Source organism: Entelurus aequoreus, linkage group LG27 (assembly GCF_033978785.1).
Source record: "Entelurus aequoreus isolate RoL-2023_Sb linkage group LG27, RoL_Eaeq_v1.1, whole genome shotgun sequence".
Classification (NCBI taxonomy): domain Eukaryota; kingdom Metazoa; phylum Chordata; class Actinopteri; order Syngnathiformes; family Syngnathidae; genus Entelurus; species Entelurus aequoreus.
In genome coordinates this window covers 15447959-15464700 of record NC_084757.1, presented here as the reverse complement: position 1 = coordinate 15464700, position 16742 = coordinate 15447959, and the positions used below count along the sequence as shown (strand labels likewise).

At 38.8% G+C, this 16742-nt stretch overlaps 2 protein-coding genes across 5 annotated transcripts in view; both read left to right on the top strand.

Annotated features, from left to right (window-relative positions):
- Window positions 1-10518, top strand: part of gsx2 (GS homeobox 2) — a 63396-nt gene extending 52878 nt beyond the window's left edge. For all 3 annotated transcript variants that reach the window (XM_062038397.1, XM_062038396.1, XM_062038395.1), the window contains 2 exons: window positions 8792-9208; window positions 9284-10518. In XM_062038397.1, the coding sequence (XP_061894381.1) occupies window positions 8827-9208; window positions 9284-9645 (744 nt within the window). In that variant the 5' untranslated portion in view covers window positions 8792-8826 and the 3' untranslated portion in view covers window positions 9646-10518. The remainder of the gene's footprint in view (window positions 1-8791; window positions 9209-9283) is intronic.
- The window catches only part of pdgfra (platelet-derived growth factor receptor, alpha polypeptide), a 140313-nt gene that overhangs the window by 52399 nt on the left and 71172 nt on the right, over window positions 1-16742 (top strand). The window lies entirely within an intron of this gene.

Genomic DNA, 16742 nt, shown 5'->3' with positions numbered 1-16742 from the left:
TGTACTAGATGGAGTCCACGTATTGCAGAGGTCGGCAACCCAAAACGTTGAAAGAGCCATATTGGACCAAAAATACAAAAGACAAATCTGTCTGGAGCCGCAAAAAATTTAAAGCTGTATTTAAGCGTTATAATGAAGGCAACACATGATGTAAGTGTCTATATTAGCCTACTATCAAAATGACTATGTGTCGCAGGCTGAAGCAAATCTTCGTTGACGGTAATGTTGAAATGTAATATTTATTGTACACATTTTTACAACTTTAGAAACCATTAGTAAATCGGAGGCTACTCAGAAGCGGAGATAACTCTTGGAAATTACTGGCTTTTAATGGCCAACGATATAGATGTGAGTGTCCAAGTTAAAGGAAACAGCAGGCTGTCTTCTTCTAATGGCCTTATTACAATCTTTGGCAAGCTAGGTAACGTTTGCTGTGGTCTGGAACAACATGGCACACAAACAACTATCTGAAATGCGGCCAATATTACATACAGACATGCAAAACTAAATTATATACAAAGAGGATAAAAGTAAAGGATATTAAATGAGCTCAAATGTACCTACAAATAAGGCATAATGATGCAAGATGTACATACAGCTAGCCTAAATAGCATGTTAGCATTGATTAGCTTGCAGTCATGCACTGACCAAATGTGCCTGATTAGCACATCACACAAGTCAATAACATCAACAAAGCACACCTTTGTGCATTCACGCACGGCATAAAATGTTTGGTGGACAAAATGAGACAAAGAAGGAGTGGAAAATGTTACATGTAAACAAACTGTCGTGTCACAGTCTACACTATGGTGAGTTCAAGAACCGCCGAAATTAGTAGGACAAAACGATGTTCACCAAATGCTCTCATCAGTGAAGCATACACACAAACATATTAAACAGTGGGCTTTCTAACAATTGGGAAGGTTTTTATCATGTTTGTCCTCAAACAAAAAACATACTAAAACCAAAAAATTATTTTTCCCCCATCTTTTTTCATTTTCAATCCTTTTTAAAAAAAAAAAGCTCCCGGGAGCCACTAGGACGGCACAAAAGAGCTGCATGCGGCTCGAGATCCGCGGGTTGCTGACCTCCACACTACTGGCACTACAGTTTGATAATATCTAAACTATAGAGTTCAGTAGACGCCGGTCTAAAAATATGACTTACGTAACTTATGGGCATTGATTAGTACACCAGTAAAGAGACTTAACGTTATTATTTTTTATTATCATTATAACAGTTAAAAAGTTAAAGTACCCGTGATTGTCACACACACACTAGGTGTGGCAAAATTATTCTCTGCATTTGACCCATCACCCTTGATCACCCCCTGGGAGGTGAGGGGAGCAGTGAGCAGCAGCAGTGGCCGCACCCAGGAATAATTTTTGGTGATTTAACCCCCAATTCCAACCCTTGATGCAGAGTGTCAAGCAGGCAGGTAATGGGTCCCATTTTTATAGTCTTTGGTATGATATTCTTTGAAATAGGGGTCAGACTTGTCATGTTTGGTTCCGTTAAAGGCATTACAAATTGACAAATTTGTACGAAAAAATGTGTTGGATGTAGGGATAATCCGATCGAGGTTTTTTGCTACTCACTCCGATACAGATCACCCGTGAGTGAGGTTGGCCGATACCAATGCCGATCACTGTACATTTTTACATGTATTTATGTTGAGTGCTATCGACAATATCAACACAATATTTAAAGTAGTTCCTCGTTGTCTATTATTACATACAATAGTTAGTGCAAAACAAAGTCAATAGTACACAATGACTAAACAAGAGTAAAAAGTACTATGTTACTCATTAAAATCCTTTGGGTTTTGCCCTCTAAATCCTCCTGTTTCTCGGGAATTATTCCCTGAATTTGTAAACATAACAAAAAAAAATCTATTTGGGAAGATAAATATCGATCAGTTACTGATAATACCCTTAATATCGACACCACCAATTTATGGATCGATCCGATCCTTCTTTTACATGTTAATGTTGACACACCAACAGTTGTGATATTATAAATGATAAATGATAAATGGGTTATACTTGTATAGCGCTTTTCTACCTTCAAGGTACTCAAAGCGCTTTGACAGTATTTCCACATTTACCCATTCACACACACATTCACACACTGATGGCGGGAGCTGCCATGCAAGGCGCTAACCAGCAGCCATCAGAGGCAAAGGGTGAAGTGTCTTGCCCAAGGACACAACGGACGTGACTAGGAAGGTAGAAGGTGGGAATTAAACCCCAGTAACCAGCAACACTCCGATTGCTGGCACAGCCACTCTACTAACTTCGCCATGCCGTTATCTACTTGTTAACTGCTTACTTTCTACAACAACGTGGTCCAATATGCATACATACTTCTTAAACTTTACTAAACATTAATTTTTTTTTGGTGTTAGTTTAGATTAGCTATTAGCACGCCTAATCTTGACTTTCTTTCGGTGTGTAACACGTTAAGCCTCGTCCTCCACTGATAACATTACATGATAATGATACTGAAGATAATGAGAAATGCAGTTTATATGCCATAAAGGAGGGGATTATTACAAACTTATGGAGTGATTCCACACTGTGTATGGAGACACATAATTAGCTGCTGGCCGCTTGTCAGCGAGAGAACCGGAGTTTGTAATCAACATTAAAAGACATTAATCAGCAATGGCTACTTACGTACTGTCAAGGCGGGGGGGTCGCAGCTTACTGCAAGGTTTATTCTCCCGGGAAGCAATCGGACTATTCCGGACAAGGCGTGAAGGTAGGAACATATTTTATTATTCAAAACTCAAAAGGGTACAAAAAACAGAAAACCCGAAGGCAAGCGTGCCTATCGCATGCGGAAGCTAAGGCAAAAACTTAGGACATGAAACTATAGACATGAAACAACTAACCAAACTATGGCATAGAACACACAAGACTTACTGTGGCATGAAACAAATAACTAGCATAAACTTGGAGTCAGACATGGAACGAGCAGCATGAATTAAGCATGAAACAAGGATGAAACTGTGACATGAAAAGAGCAATGACGCCAGGACGACTAACTGGCAAAGACAGGCTTAAATAACAGTCTATTGATTAGAGCAGGTGCGTGTCCCGTACACATGAGGCAGGTGAAACAAATCAGTCGCCATGGAAACTAAAACAAACAAGGATGTACAAAAACAGGAACTATTGGAGTCTTAAAACTAACACAAAATAACAAAATCATGATCCAGACCACAGATCATGACACCTACTTTTTCACGAAAATCAGCCGATACCGATGAGTGGCCAATCAATCAGCACATCCCGAATCGGAAGCCTTGTTGCTCTTCTTTTAGAAGCTTTTAATGAAATCAATAATGGTAAATGTATCAGACAAACCCTGCAGACACCATTTTGGTTTATAGGTCACATACAGTACAGGGCAAAAGTTGGGACACACCTTTTCATTCAATGTGTTTTCTTTATGTTCATGACTATTTACATTGTAGATTGTCACTGAAGGCATCACAACTATGAATGAACACATGTGGAGTTATGTATTTAACAAAAAAAGGTGAAATAACTAAAAACATGTTTTATATTCTAGTTTCTTCAAAATAGCCACCATTTGCTCTGATTACTGCTTTGCACACTCTTGGCATTCTCTCGATGAGCTTCAGGAGGTAGTCACCTGAAATGGTTTTAACTTCACAGTTGTCATAGTTTTGATGCCTTCAGTGACAATCTACAATGTAAATAGTCATGAAAATAAAGAAAATGCATTGAAATGAGAAGTTAGGTCCAAACTTTTGGCCTGTACTGTACATGTCACATATTAGGACATTATAGCTGTACAGTATGTCACATATGGCGTCCATGAAGTTGTTCTGTTAGCAAGGAGACAGAACCTCCAATGCATTTTTTGCTGCCAAATCACAAGTCTCAGCTATCCGTATGAGTTATGATGCAGTGCAGTCGTGCACACAATAATAAACATATTGTGTTGTTGCATTAAATTCCACACAATAAATCTGTGCTGCGGACACAAACCAGAGAAACAGTGGAAATATGCTGAGGGCTGTTTGAATTAATACAATATGTAAATTAGAAACAGCTTTTGATTAATAAATGTCTAACAAGAATCTGAGCATTATGTTTTAATTACTTTTTAGTTACATCTAAGTCGACCATTCCTGTCTGCTTTTGGTTATCTGTTCCGAACTGTAAATGTGTGAATTAAATTTGACATATTGATTGGATTTTTTAAATCCCAAATGTTACCACAGTTGCAATTTGCATTTGTTGTGTCTGTTTACCTAATAATGCGTGAATATTGATCAGGAATGTCTGAATGAGGAGTGTAGTCAAGTAATACAGTACTATATTTTGTACATTGAAGATGCCAATCCAATGTAGGTCAATGTTATGCTAAAATATCAAAACAAAGCAAAATCTGTTATATCAAATAATCTACTCATAACAGTAAATATACCTTGAATTCTTTTGTAATTAATTGTATATTTATTGTATTATCATTTATCTTGTGGTATTTTAGCTTTATAGAATCATTGTTATGATCAAGAACTCAGATTTCTTGGCATTTTAGCTATCTTACAATTGTATTGCATATTGTATATTCCACCAAGTACCACTTCAGAACACACGTGGCTGTCCAAGTACCACCATAATGACCAACAATAAAATCCAGTAGCATTGTAGGCCAAAGTATTCATTAAAAACAAGGCAGAGGTTTTATTTAGAAAGTATATTTAATATTTTTAGCAATTGTAACATTATACACCGTGTGAACAGTAACACTGTATTTGAAGGAAAATAAAAGACTGTACTTTAATCAAGTAATTATTTAGCGTACCACTGGATGGAGCCCAAACTGTGGTTCACGTACCACAGTTTGAGAATCACTGATTCACAACATCAATGATGTGGTGCCTAGTGTGTGTGTGTGTGTGTGTGTGTGTGTGTGTGTGTGTGTGTGTGTGTGTGTGTGTGTGTGTGTGTGTGTGTGTGTGTGTGTGTGTGTGTGTGTGTGTGTGTGTGTGTGTGTGTGGTGTAGTGTAATGGATGTATGTGATTGTGCCTTCTTTCAAAGCACTGTTAACTAACGCTGCTTAGTTTCTGAAGTTCCTATAAATGTATAAATAAACAAAATACTTAAATTGAATACAACTCATTAATAATTAATTCATTGTATTTTTAGAATATGCCAATAAAAACGAGCTGCGGGCCAAAAACGGCCCCTGGGCTGCACTTTGGATACCACAACAGAGCATGATCAGAAACATGCAAACAACCACAATATTGTTGAATACATGTGGTCATCAGAAAACTCAAATATTGCTGGTGTTCGTAACCTTTATGACCTCAACGTTTCCACTACAGAAGGGCCCAGGACCCCACTAAAATGTTAACACTGAATTAGTAATCCTACTTTTGTTAGGTAAGGCTGTCTGTAACAATTAATACTAATTAAATATACTGCAAATAAAGTAACTCATAAAAACTGATGAACAATTCATTTACACAGTGCTAAAATACGTTCTTACAAAATAAATTCAAGTGCAAATGACAATGCAGCCTCACCACTTTAGTCATATTTTTTGCACTTAAGAAACTTCTCTATGACTTTAGCTCCATACTTATTCTCTTTGTTTGATACAGAGTTGTGTATAAAGAGAGTATGGACAACCCGTTTACAGGCGATCTCCTCAATGATTGGTCAAAAGGCACTCACGTGACTACAGGGCGCCATGACTGCTACTAACTTTGACCTGATGCTATGTGTTTGCGGCGCTTCCTTGTTAGATTTTTGACGTAATCCACCTGCCAAAATTGTAGAAAGCAAATACAAATAGAAGTGGATGGCTACCAAAAGTGCCTTATTGCAGTGAAACTTGCCAAGGGACATGTAAGCAAATATTAACATTGCTGTATGTATACTTTTGACCCAGCAGATTTGGTCACATTTTCAGTAGACCCATCATAAATTCATAAAAGAACCAAACTTCATAAATGTTTTTTGTGACCAACAAGTATGTGCTCCAATCACTCTATCACAAAAAAATAAGAGTTGTAGAAATTATTGGAAACTCAAGACAGCCATGACATTATGTCCTTTACAAGTGTATGTAAACTTTTGACCACGACTGTATGTATTTTTCCCTCATCTTTTTCCATTTTCATACATTTTTGAAAAAGCATGGGGGTTGCCCACCCCCGATTTAAGCTTTTATATCAACTATACAACTAGGGTTGTACGGTATACCGGTATTAGTACAGTACCGCGATACTAATGAATCATTTTTGGCGCGATACCGCCTCTGAAACGTACCGGTCCCCGCAGCGCCCGCGTCCAAGTCACGTCGTGACATTGCTGGTTTACGAGCAGACGAGCATGTTCGGCAGTGCACAATCACGGAGTACTTACAAGCAGACACAGTGTGTAGACAGAAAAGGGAGAACGGACGCATTTTGGCTTAAAAACTAACGATAAAAGTGAAGTTATAACACTAAAATGCCATCAGGAAGAGGTGCTTTAAGACATGGCTAGCTAGCTAGCGACTTCTAAATCACTAATCCTGGTCTCCATGGCGACAAATAAAGTACGTTTCTTACAAGTCTCATCCCTGCAGGACGAGGAATGGCTAAACATGTTTCACTACACACCGTAGCTCACCGGCATCAAGATGTAAACAAACGCCATTGGTGGATCTACACCTAACATCCACTGTAATGATATCAAGTACAGGCACGTATCTAGTCGATACTACTATGATTATGTCGATATTTTTTGGCATCACATCTTCTTTCTTTTTAAAAAAAAATTTATATTATGTTTATAAACTGAGGAAATATGTCCCTGGACACATGAGGACTTTGAATATGACCAATGTATGATCCTGTAACTACTTGGTATCGGATTGATACCCAAATTTGTGTTATCATCCAAAACTAATGTAAAGTATCAAACAACAGAAGAATAAGTGATTATTACATTTGAACAGAAGTGTAGATAGAACATGTTAAAAGAGAAAGTAAGCAGATATTAACAGTAAATGAACAAGTGGATTAATAATTCATTTTCTACCGCTTGTCCTTAATAATTTTGACAAAATAACAGAATGGAAAATGACACAATATGTTACTGCATATGTCAGCAGCTAAATTAGGAGTTTTTGTTTGTTTACTTACTACTAAAAGACAAGTTGTCTTGTAATTTCACTATTTTATTTAAGGACTTAAAGGCCTACTGATACCCACTACTACCGACCATGCAGTCTGATAGTTTATACATCAATGATAATATCTTAACATTGCAACACATGCCAATACGGCCGGGTTAAATTAGTAAAGTGCAATTTTAAATTTCCTGCGAAATATCCTGCTGAAAACGTCTCGGTATGATGACGTTTGCACGTGACATCACGGATTGTAGCGGACATTTTCGGACACCATTGTGGCCAGCTATTAAGTCGTCTGTTTTCATCGCAAAATTCCACAGTATTCTGGACATCTGTGTTGGTGAATCTTTTGCAATTTTTTTAATGAACAATGAAGACAGCAAAGAAGAAAGCTGTAGGTGGGAAGCGGTGTATTAGCGGCCAGCTGCAGCAACACAAACACGTAGAGAATTGGGACAACAGAGCATCTTACCAGGAGGACTTTGAGTTGGATACGCGCTACCGTGAGTACGCAGCTGCGACTTCCAAACATTTGATCGCTTGCCCGTACGTGCGTGCCGCTATGTGCATGTCACGTACGTAACTTTGGGGAAATATATGTGCTGTATGAACTTTGCGGAGGTGAACGGTACTTTGGGCTGTGGGATTGAGTGTGTTGTGCGGGTGTTTGATTTGTATTGGCGGGAGGGGGGAGGTTTTTGTTATGCGGGATTAATTTGTGGCATATTAAATATAAGCCTGGTTGTGTTGTGGCTAATAGAGTATATATATATGTCTTGTGTTTATTTACTGTTTTAGTCATTCCCAGCTGAATATCAGGTCCCACCCGCCTCTCACAGCATCTTCCCTATCTGAATCGCTTCCACTGCCCTCTAGTCCTTCACTCTCACTTTCCTCATCCACAAATCTTTCATCCTCGCTCAAATTACTGGGGTAATCGTCGCTTTCTCGGTCCGAATCGCTCTCGCTGCTGCTGGCCATGATTGTAAACAATGTGCAGATGTGAGGAGCTCCACAACCTGTGACGTCACGCTACTTCCGGTACAGGCAAGGCTTTTTTATCAGCGACCAAAAGTTGCGAACTTTATCGTCGATGTTTTCTACTAAAATATGGCAATATCGCGAAATGATCAAGTATGACACATAGAATGGATCTGCTATCCCCGTTTAAATAAGAAAATCTCATTTCAGTAGGCCTTTAACTGCAATAAGAAACATATGTTTAATGTACCCTAAGATTTTCTGTTAGAATAAAGCCAATAATGCCATTTTTTGTGGTCCCCTTTATTTAGAAAAGTATAGAAATAATTTTAGTACCGGTACCGGTACCAAAATATTGGTATTGTTACAACACAGTGGTATTTTTGTTAGTCCAGTATAGAAAATATTCACTTTTTATGTGAGTTTGTTTAGGAAGAAACATATTGACTCAAATGTGTTGAAAAGAGTAAGGTGGAATGGGGTTGTTGGTGGTGGTGGTGGGTGGGGGCGTCAGTCACGTGGTCTGGCTTGCTGACAGCATAAACCTTGCAGCACGTGGGTGACGCTGCAGGGCCCACCCATCTTTCCTTCCTCGGGGTCCCTTTTGTTGCGCCATCAAACTATAAGCACCTTTGCCAGCGCCCGAGGGGGATCACATCGCGCCCGGATCAGACATGTCGAGGTCCTTCTACGTGGATTCCCTCATCGTCAAGGATGCGGCGGTCAGACCCGGGGCGGCCGAGCGGCACCCGGCGGCGCACGACTTCCTCCTGCCCATCGGCGTGCACGCCCCGGGCGTCGTGTCCGTGGGCCCGGCGTGTCCCTCCAGGAAGAGCGGCGCCTTCTGCGTGTGCCCGCTGTGCGTCACCACGCACATACACGCGTCCCGGGGCGGCGTGCCCGCGCTCAAGGGCCACTTTGCGGGCGCCGAGTACTGCCACAGGTTCGCGCACCAGCACCAGCAGACTCCCTCTCTTGCGCACCCGGGACACGCACCCGTTTGCACGGCCACCTTCAGCGTCACGGACCCGCGGAGGTACCACTGCGTGTCGATGGGTAAGAAGCACCACGGACATCCGTGTAGAATGTTATGGATGCTCCAAGAGCCTAAAGCCCCGACTTTATCTCCAGGCGCCACGGAGGGCACCCACGTCCAAAACGGCAAGCGCATGCGCACGGCCTTCACCAGCACGCAGCTGCTGGAGCTGGAGCGCGAGTTCTCCAGCAACATGTACCTGTCGCGCCTGCGCAGGATCGAGATCGCCACCTACCTGAGCCTGTCCGAGAAGCAGGTGAAGATCTGGTTCCAGAACCGGCGCGTCAAGCACAAGAAGGAGGGCAAGGCGGCGCAGAGGAGCGCGCTGCACGGCGGCTGCAAGTGCGCGGCGGCCGCGCGTCACCAAGGCGGCCCGGCGGACTACCCGCGCTCCGAGGACGAGGAGTCCCTCTCGCCCGCCTCGGCCTCCGAGGAGAAGGACGCGGCGGTCATGTGACTTTGGACCATCGTGCATGAAAGAGAAACTTTGGTATAATGTGACCCCTGTATAGGTTGTGACTAGAGATGTCCGATAATATCGGAAAATGTAATATCGGAAATTATCGGTATCAATTTTTTTATTATCGGTATCGTTTTTTGTTTTTTATTAAATCAACATAAAAAACACAAGATACACTTACAACTAGTACACCAACCCAAAAAACCTCCCTCCCCCATTTACACTCATCACACAAAAGGGTTGTTTCTTTCTGTTATTAATATTTCTGGTTGCTACATTATATATCAACAATACAGTCTGCAAGGGATACAGTCCGTAAGCACACATGATTGTGCGCGCTGCTGGTCCACTAATAGTACAAACATTTAACAGTTAATTTTACTCATTTTCATTAATTACTAGTTTCTATGTAACTGTTTTATATTGTTTTACTTTCTTTTTTATTCAAGAAGATGTTTTAAATTTATTCATCTTATTTTTTTTTTTAAAGGACCTTATCTTCACCATACCTGGTTGTCCAAATTAGGCATAATAATGTGTTAATTTCACGACTGTATATATCGGTATCGGTAATTAAGAGTTGGACAATATCGGATATCGGCAAAAAAAGCCATTATCGGACATCCCTAGTTGTGACCTATGACCCCCTCACTGTGCGCCCTTATAGAAGCGATATATGAAATAATAGCACAACCCGTGTTTGCGAGCTATTGTGTATATGTGTATTTATTGTAATAATAAACATGTTGGACTTACCTTTTCATTGCTTATGTATTCGTCCAAAAGGTGCTTCAACCAAAAGTGTTGGAATTTACAATTCAGGCACTTGTCCGTAAATGCAGCATGATGGTCATATGCATGTAACAATATGGTTGCAGTTTTTGTTTCTGATATTTTGTGGGGTGACTACAATATTTAAACAAGTGTTTGCTTTGAAAGAAACAATGTTGCCTCAATCCAGTTCCAAATATAGAAAATTGCACTGTTCTACGTTTTATGTATGCACTAAATATGACTATAATAATGCAAAAATAAACAAAAGAAAATAAATGCATGCATCAATACATTTTCCATATACTCTGGAAAATTGCAATGTTATACTTTTGGTTTTATACTTAATGTATTAAGTTATACTTGAATATTATGTACAACAACAAATACAAACGCAGTTGAAACAAAAAAAATGCTTACAACAGTCAGTTGTTCTCCTATTCTGTTGGAAAATTGCACTTTTATACGTTTTATTAATGTATTAAATATGACTAGTTATAATATTTATAAAAATAAACATATTTGTAATTAAGAAAAGAGATGCATGCAGCAATCATTTTTGCTCCTAATTCCAGTTGTTTGGAAAATTGCATTTTTATACGTTTTATTTTAAATGTAATAAGTTATACAATATATATTGAAAAAAATATGCATAGTTTAAAAACTAAGAAAAAACATGCAATGTGAGATATATTCAAATAAATACAAATAAACAAGTTGAAGAAAATAGTTTTTTTATAAATCAATGCATTTTGTAGGTAAGTTGCACAAATGATAGTTTTAAATGTGTACTTATTCATACATGACAATACACAAATATTATCCATTCAAATAATTGAGTTTATTTTTACATAACAATTTAAATTAAAATATATTATGTTGTTGGTATTACTTTTTCAAACATTTTAATTGCATATATATATATATATATATATATATATATATATATATATATATATATATATATATATATATATATATATATACATATATATATATATATATTAATTATCTTTATTTATTTTATTTTTTTATTTAAAAAAAAACCAAATATATTTTTTATATATATTTACATATGTATACAAAATGAATAATACATATGTATATATATATATATATATATATATATATATATATATATATATATATATATATATATATATATATATATTTTAAATATATATATATTTATATATATATATATATTTTTTTTTATTATTATTTTTATATATATGTAAATATACAGTATATAAAAAAATATATTTCTTTATTAAAATAAAAAAGAAAGATAATTCAAAAAAATATACATATATATATATATATATATATATATATATATATATATATATATATATATATATATATATATATATATATATATATAAGTGGCTGCACTGTGTTTTAAACTTTTTTTTTTTTTCAATGAAGCTCCCATTCCTCCTAAACGTTCATGATAATGGTTCCTTTTTTTCTTTCTTTCTTTTCTTTCCCTTTTTTTTTAGGGTGATCCAAAGCGAGTTTAATTGCGGTTTGGGTCCCACGTCGGCTGATTGTTGTGTGCGGCCATTTGGGCGCAGGGCGCGCAGGACAGGATATATAGAAGCGGCCAAAGGCTTTGACAGGTTAGATTGTCCCCGCTTGGGGACACGCATTTAGGGGGGAGACCCCCCGACGGTTGCGGGGCTCACACCGCTTTGAGGGGCATCGACAGGGTTCCACGCAGACCCACACAAGCGCGTTTAGTCACTGTTTCATTAGGGCCCATTTGAACCTTTCAACTTGGGGGACGATTGCAAAGGGATTATAGGGGAAGGGGGGGGAAGTTGCTTAAAAATTAGCTGACGCCTAATTTAACTCGTTTCTGTCCGAGTTTGGGATACATTCCTAATTGAGAGGGGAAGCAGGTGAAGTTTTGGGTCCCACGCAGGCCCATTCAGCGGGGCCCCCTTTCACACCCTCATATATTATTATTAGGTGCATTAGCAGGTGGTTTATCCATTCTCACTGCAACCCGCGTCTATATTTAACACGGGGATGAAATTAACGTTAAATGAGATGTAAATGATGCAAAAAGCGCATTTGAAGGTGCTCCACGCACCTTAGTGGGGCCTCCAGTGTGCGCGCCACCATTGAACAAGTGGGCAATTACGCATGACAAAAGACAATTAATAGGAGTGCCTTTGAGCAGACTGCAGCTGCTGTCGGACGAGGAGGAGGTGGGGAGGTGCGCACTTTTTTTTTCTTTTTTTTTTGGTAATTTGTGCGACGTCTGAATGATCGCGGCTGGTTTGAAACAGTGGCGAGGAGCTCGCTCAGTTCAGAACTCCGTTAAGAAATCGGGGCAATTAAGACACGCAGGGGTTGCTTGAGGAGCGAGAGATGCTAACTTGGCACAAACTGGCACTAAGCGTTGATGGGTGATGGTGTCCAAGCAGACGGCGTCTATTACTGGTTTATTACATCTTTTTTTATATATGCTACATAGATTATTTGAATGAGCAAGTCACTCACAAGCATAGGCGCCGATCTACATTTCTGCCTGTGGGTGCTCGGTGTGTGTCTATTAGTGTTGTCCTGATACCAATATTTTGGTATAAGTACCAAAAGTATTTTGGTACTTTTCGGTAGTTTTCTAAATAAAGGGGACCACAAAAAAATTCATTATTGGCTTTATTTTAACAAAAAAATATTTACATTAAACATATGTTTCTTATTGCAGTTAAGTCCTTAAATAAAATAGTGAACATACTAGACAACTTGTCCTTTATTAGTAAGTAAAGAAACAAAGGCTCCTAATTAGTCTGCTGATGTATGCAGTAACATATTGTGTCATTTTCCATTTTATTATTTTGTCAACATTATTAAAGTCCTACTGAAATGATTTTTTTAAATTTAAACGGGGATAGCAGATCCATTCTATGTGTCATACTTGATCATTTCGCGATATTGCCATATTTTTGCTGAAAGGATTTAGTAGAGAACATCGACAATAAAGTTCGCAACTTTTGGTCGCTGATAAAAAAAGCCTTGCTTGTACCGGAAGTAGCGTGATGTCACAGGTTGAAAGGCTCCTCACATTTCCCCATTGTTTACACCAGCAGCGAGAGCGATTCGGACCAAGAAAGCGACGATTACCCCATTAATTTGAGCCAGGATGAAAGATTCGTGGATGAGGAACGTGAGAGTGAAGGACTAGAGTGCAGTGCAGGATGTATCTTTTTTTGCTCTGACCGTAACTTAGGTACAAGCTGGCTCATTGGATTCCACACTCTCTCCTTTTTCTATTGTGGATCACGGATTTGTATTTTAAACCACCTCGGATACTATATCCTCTTGAAAATGAGAGTCGAGAACGCGAAATGGACATTCACAGTGACGTTTATCTCCACGACAATACATCGGCGAAGCGCTTTAGCTACGGAGCTAACGTGATAGCATCGGACTTAAATGCAGATAGAAACAAAAGAAATAAACCCCTGACTGGAAGGATAGACAGAAAATCAACAATACTATTAAACCATGGACCTGTAACTACACGGTTAATGCTTTCCAGCCTGGCGAAACTTAACAATGATGTTACTAACGACGCCATTGAAGCTAATTTAGCAACGGGACCTCACAGAGTTATGCTAAAAACATTAGCTATCCCTACACCAGCCAGCCCTCTTCTGCTCATCAACACCCGTGCTCACCTGCGTTCCAGCGATCGACGGAGCGAAGAAGGACTTCACCCGATCATCAATGCGGTAGGTGGCTAGCGTCGGATAGCGCGTCTGCTATCCAAGTCAAAGTCCTCCTGGTTGTGTTGCTGCAGCCAGCCGCTAATACACCGATCCCACCTAAAGCTTTCTTCTTTGCAGTCTCCATTGTTCATTAAACAAATTGCAAAAGATTCACCAACACAGATGTCCAGAATACTGTGGAATTTTGGGATGAAAACAGAGCTTTTTTGTATTGGATTCAATGGGTCCGAATACTTCCGTTTCAACGATTGACGTCACGCGCATACGTCATCATACATAGACGTTTTCAACCAGAAGTTTTGCGGGAAATTTAAAATTGCACTTTATAAGTTAACCCGGCTGTATTGGCATGTGTTGCAATGTTAAGATTTCATCATTGATATATAAACTATCAGACTGCGTGGTCGGTAGTAGTGGCTTTCAGTAGGCCTTTAAGGACAAGCGGTAGAAAATTGATTATTAATCTACTTGTTCATTTACTGTTAATATCTGCTTACTTTCTCTTTTAACATGTTCTATCTACACTTCTGTTAAAATGTAATAATCACTTATTCTTCTCTTGTTTGATACTTTACATTTGTTTTGGATGATACCACAAATTTGGGTATCTATCCGTAACCAAGTAGTTACAGGATCACACATTGGTCATATTCAAAGTCCATGTCCAGCTAGGGACATATTTCCTAAGTTTATAAACATAATATACATTTGAAAAAAAACGGAATATTTTTTTGTGATGTTAAAAAATATCGATGTAATTATAGTAGTATCAACTAGATAGGCTATTGTATGTGGTATCATTACAGTGGATGTTAGGTGTAGCTCCACCCATGGTGTTCGTTTATGTTGTAGCGTCCCGGAAGAGTTGGTGCTGCAGGGAATTTGTTCTGTAGTGTTTATGTTGTGTTGCGGTGCGAATATCCATCCATATTCCGCTTCCGCTTATCCGAGGTCGGGTCGCGGGGGTAGCAGCCTAAGCGGGGAAACCCAGACTTTCCTCTTCCCAGCCACTTCGTCCAGCTCTTCCCGGGGGATCCCGAGGCGTTCCCAGGCCAGCCGGGAGACATAGTCTTCCCAACGTGTCCTGGGTCTTCCCCGTGGCCTCCTACCGGTTGAGCGTGCCCTAATCACCTCCCTAGGGAGGCGTTCGGGTGGCATGTGGCGGTGCAAATATTCTTCCAAAATGTGTTTGTCATTGTTGTTTAGTGTGGTTTCACTATATGGCACATATTTATGACAGTGTTGGCATTGTTCATACTGTCACTCTTAGTGTGACATGTATGGCTGTTGATTAAGTATGGCCTTCATTCGCTCGTGTGCAGTGTGGTCAAAGTCAAGATAAATGTGTCACTAGTGCATTATCGAGCACAATAGATTCTCGGTTAGGCTTTGTTAAGAACAGACTTTATGATTTGCGATTTAAAAATTGCATTGTGTAAAACGGACCAAACACGCCACAAAATGTATTACAACAAGGATGATTATTCAAAAATTATTTTAAAGATTGAAAGTTGCCATCAATCTCACGAGATCGGCGGCTATGCTCACAAGTGGAGTTGCAGAACGAGCTAAAGTTGGACTAAAATCAATGGAGTTCTTAATGTGGAATAAAATATGTTTCCAGAACCCCATGCTCATGATGCTGCCAGCAAACACGAGCACTCACGTGGGATTGATGGCAACTTTCAATCTTTAAAATATGTTTTGAATAACCAATATTAATTGTTAATTTTGTAGCGTGTTTGATCCGTTCAACATGAAACAAAAATCACAAGTCATAGAGTCTATGATTAGTAAAGTTTAATCAAGGTTTCATTATGCCTGATAATGACTTTATAACACAATCATCTTGGCTTTGACCACACATCAGACTAGCGAATGAAGGCCATAGTTAGTCAACAGCCATACATGTCACACTAAGGGTGGCAGTATGAACAATGCCAACACTGTCATAAACCTGTGCCATATAGTGAAACCACACTAAACAACAACAAACACATATATTTGCACCGCAACACAACATAAACACTACAGAACAAATACCCAGAGTTCCCTGCAGCACCAACTCTTCCGGGACGCTACAATATAAACAAACGCCATTGGTGGATCTACACTTAACATCCACTGTAATGATACCACGTACAATAGCGTATCTAGTCGATATTACTATGATTACATCAGAAAATCTTCTTTTGTTTTTTTTTAAATTTAGAAATATGTCTCTGGACACATGAGGACTTTGAATATGACCAATGTATGATCCTGTAACGACTTGGTATCGGATGGATACCTAAATGTGTGGTATCATCTAAAACTAATGTAAAGTATCAAACAACAGAATAATAAGTGATTATTACATTTTAACAGAAGTGTAGATAGAACGTGTTAAAAAAGAAAGCAAGCAGATATTAACAGTAAATGAACAAGCAGATTAATAATTCATTTTCTACCACTTGTCCTTAATAATGTTGACAATATAATAGAATGATAAATGACACAATATGTTACTGCATATGTCAGCAGACTAAATTAGGAGCCTTTGTTTGCTTACTTACTAAAAAAGACAAGTTGTCTTGTATG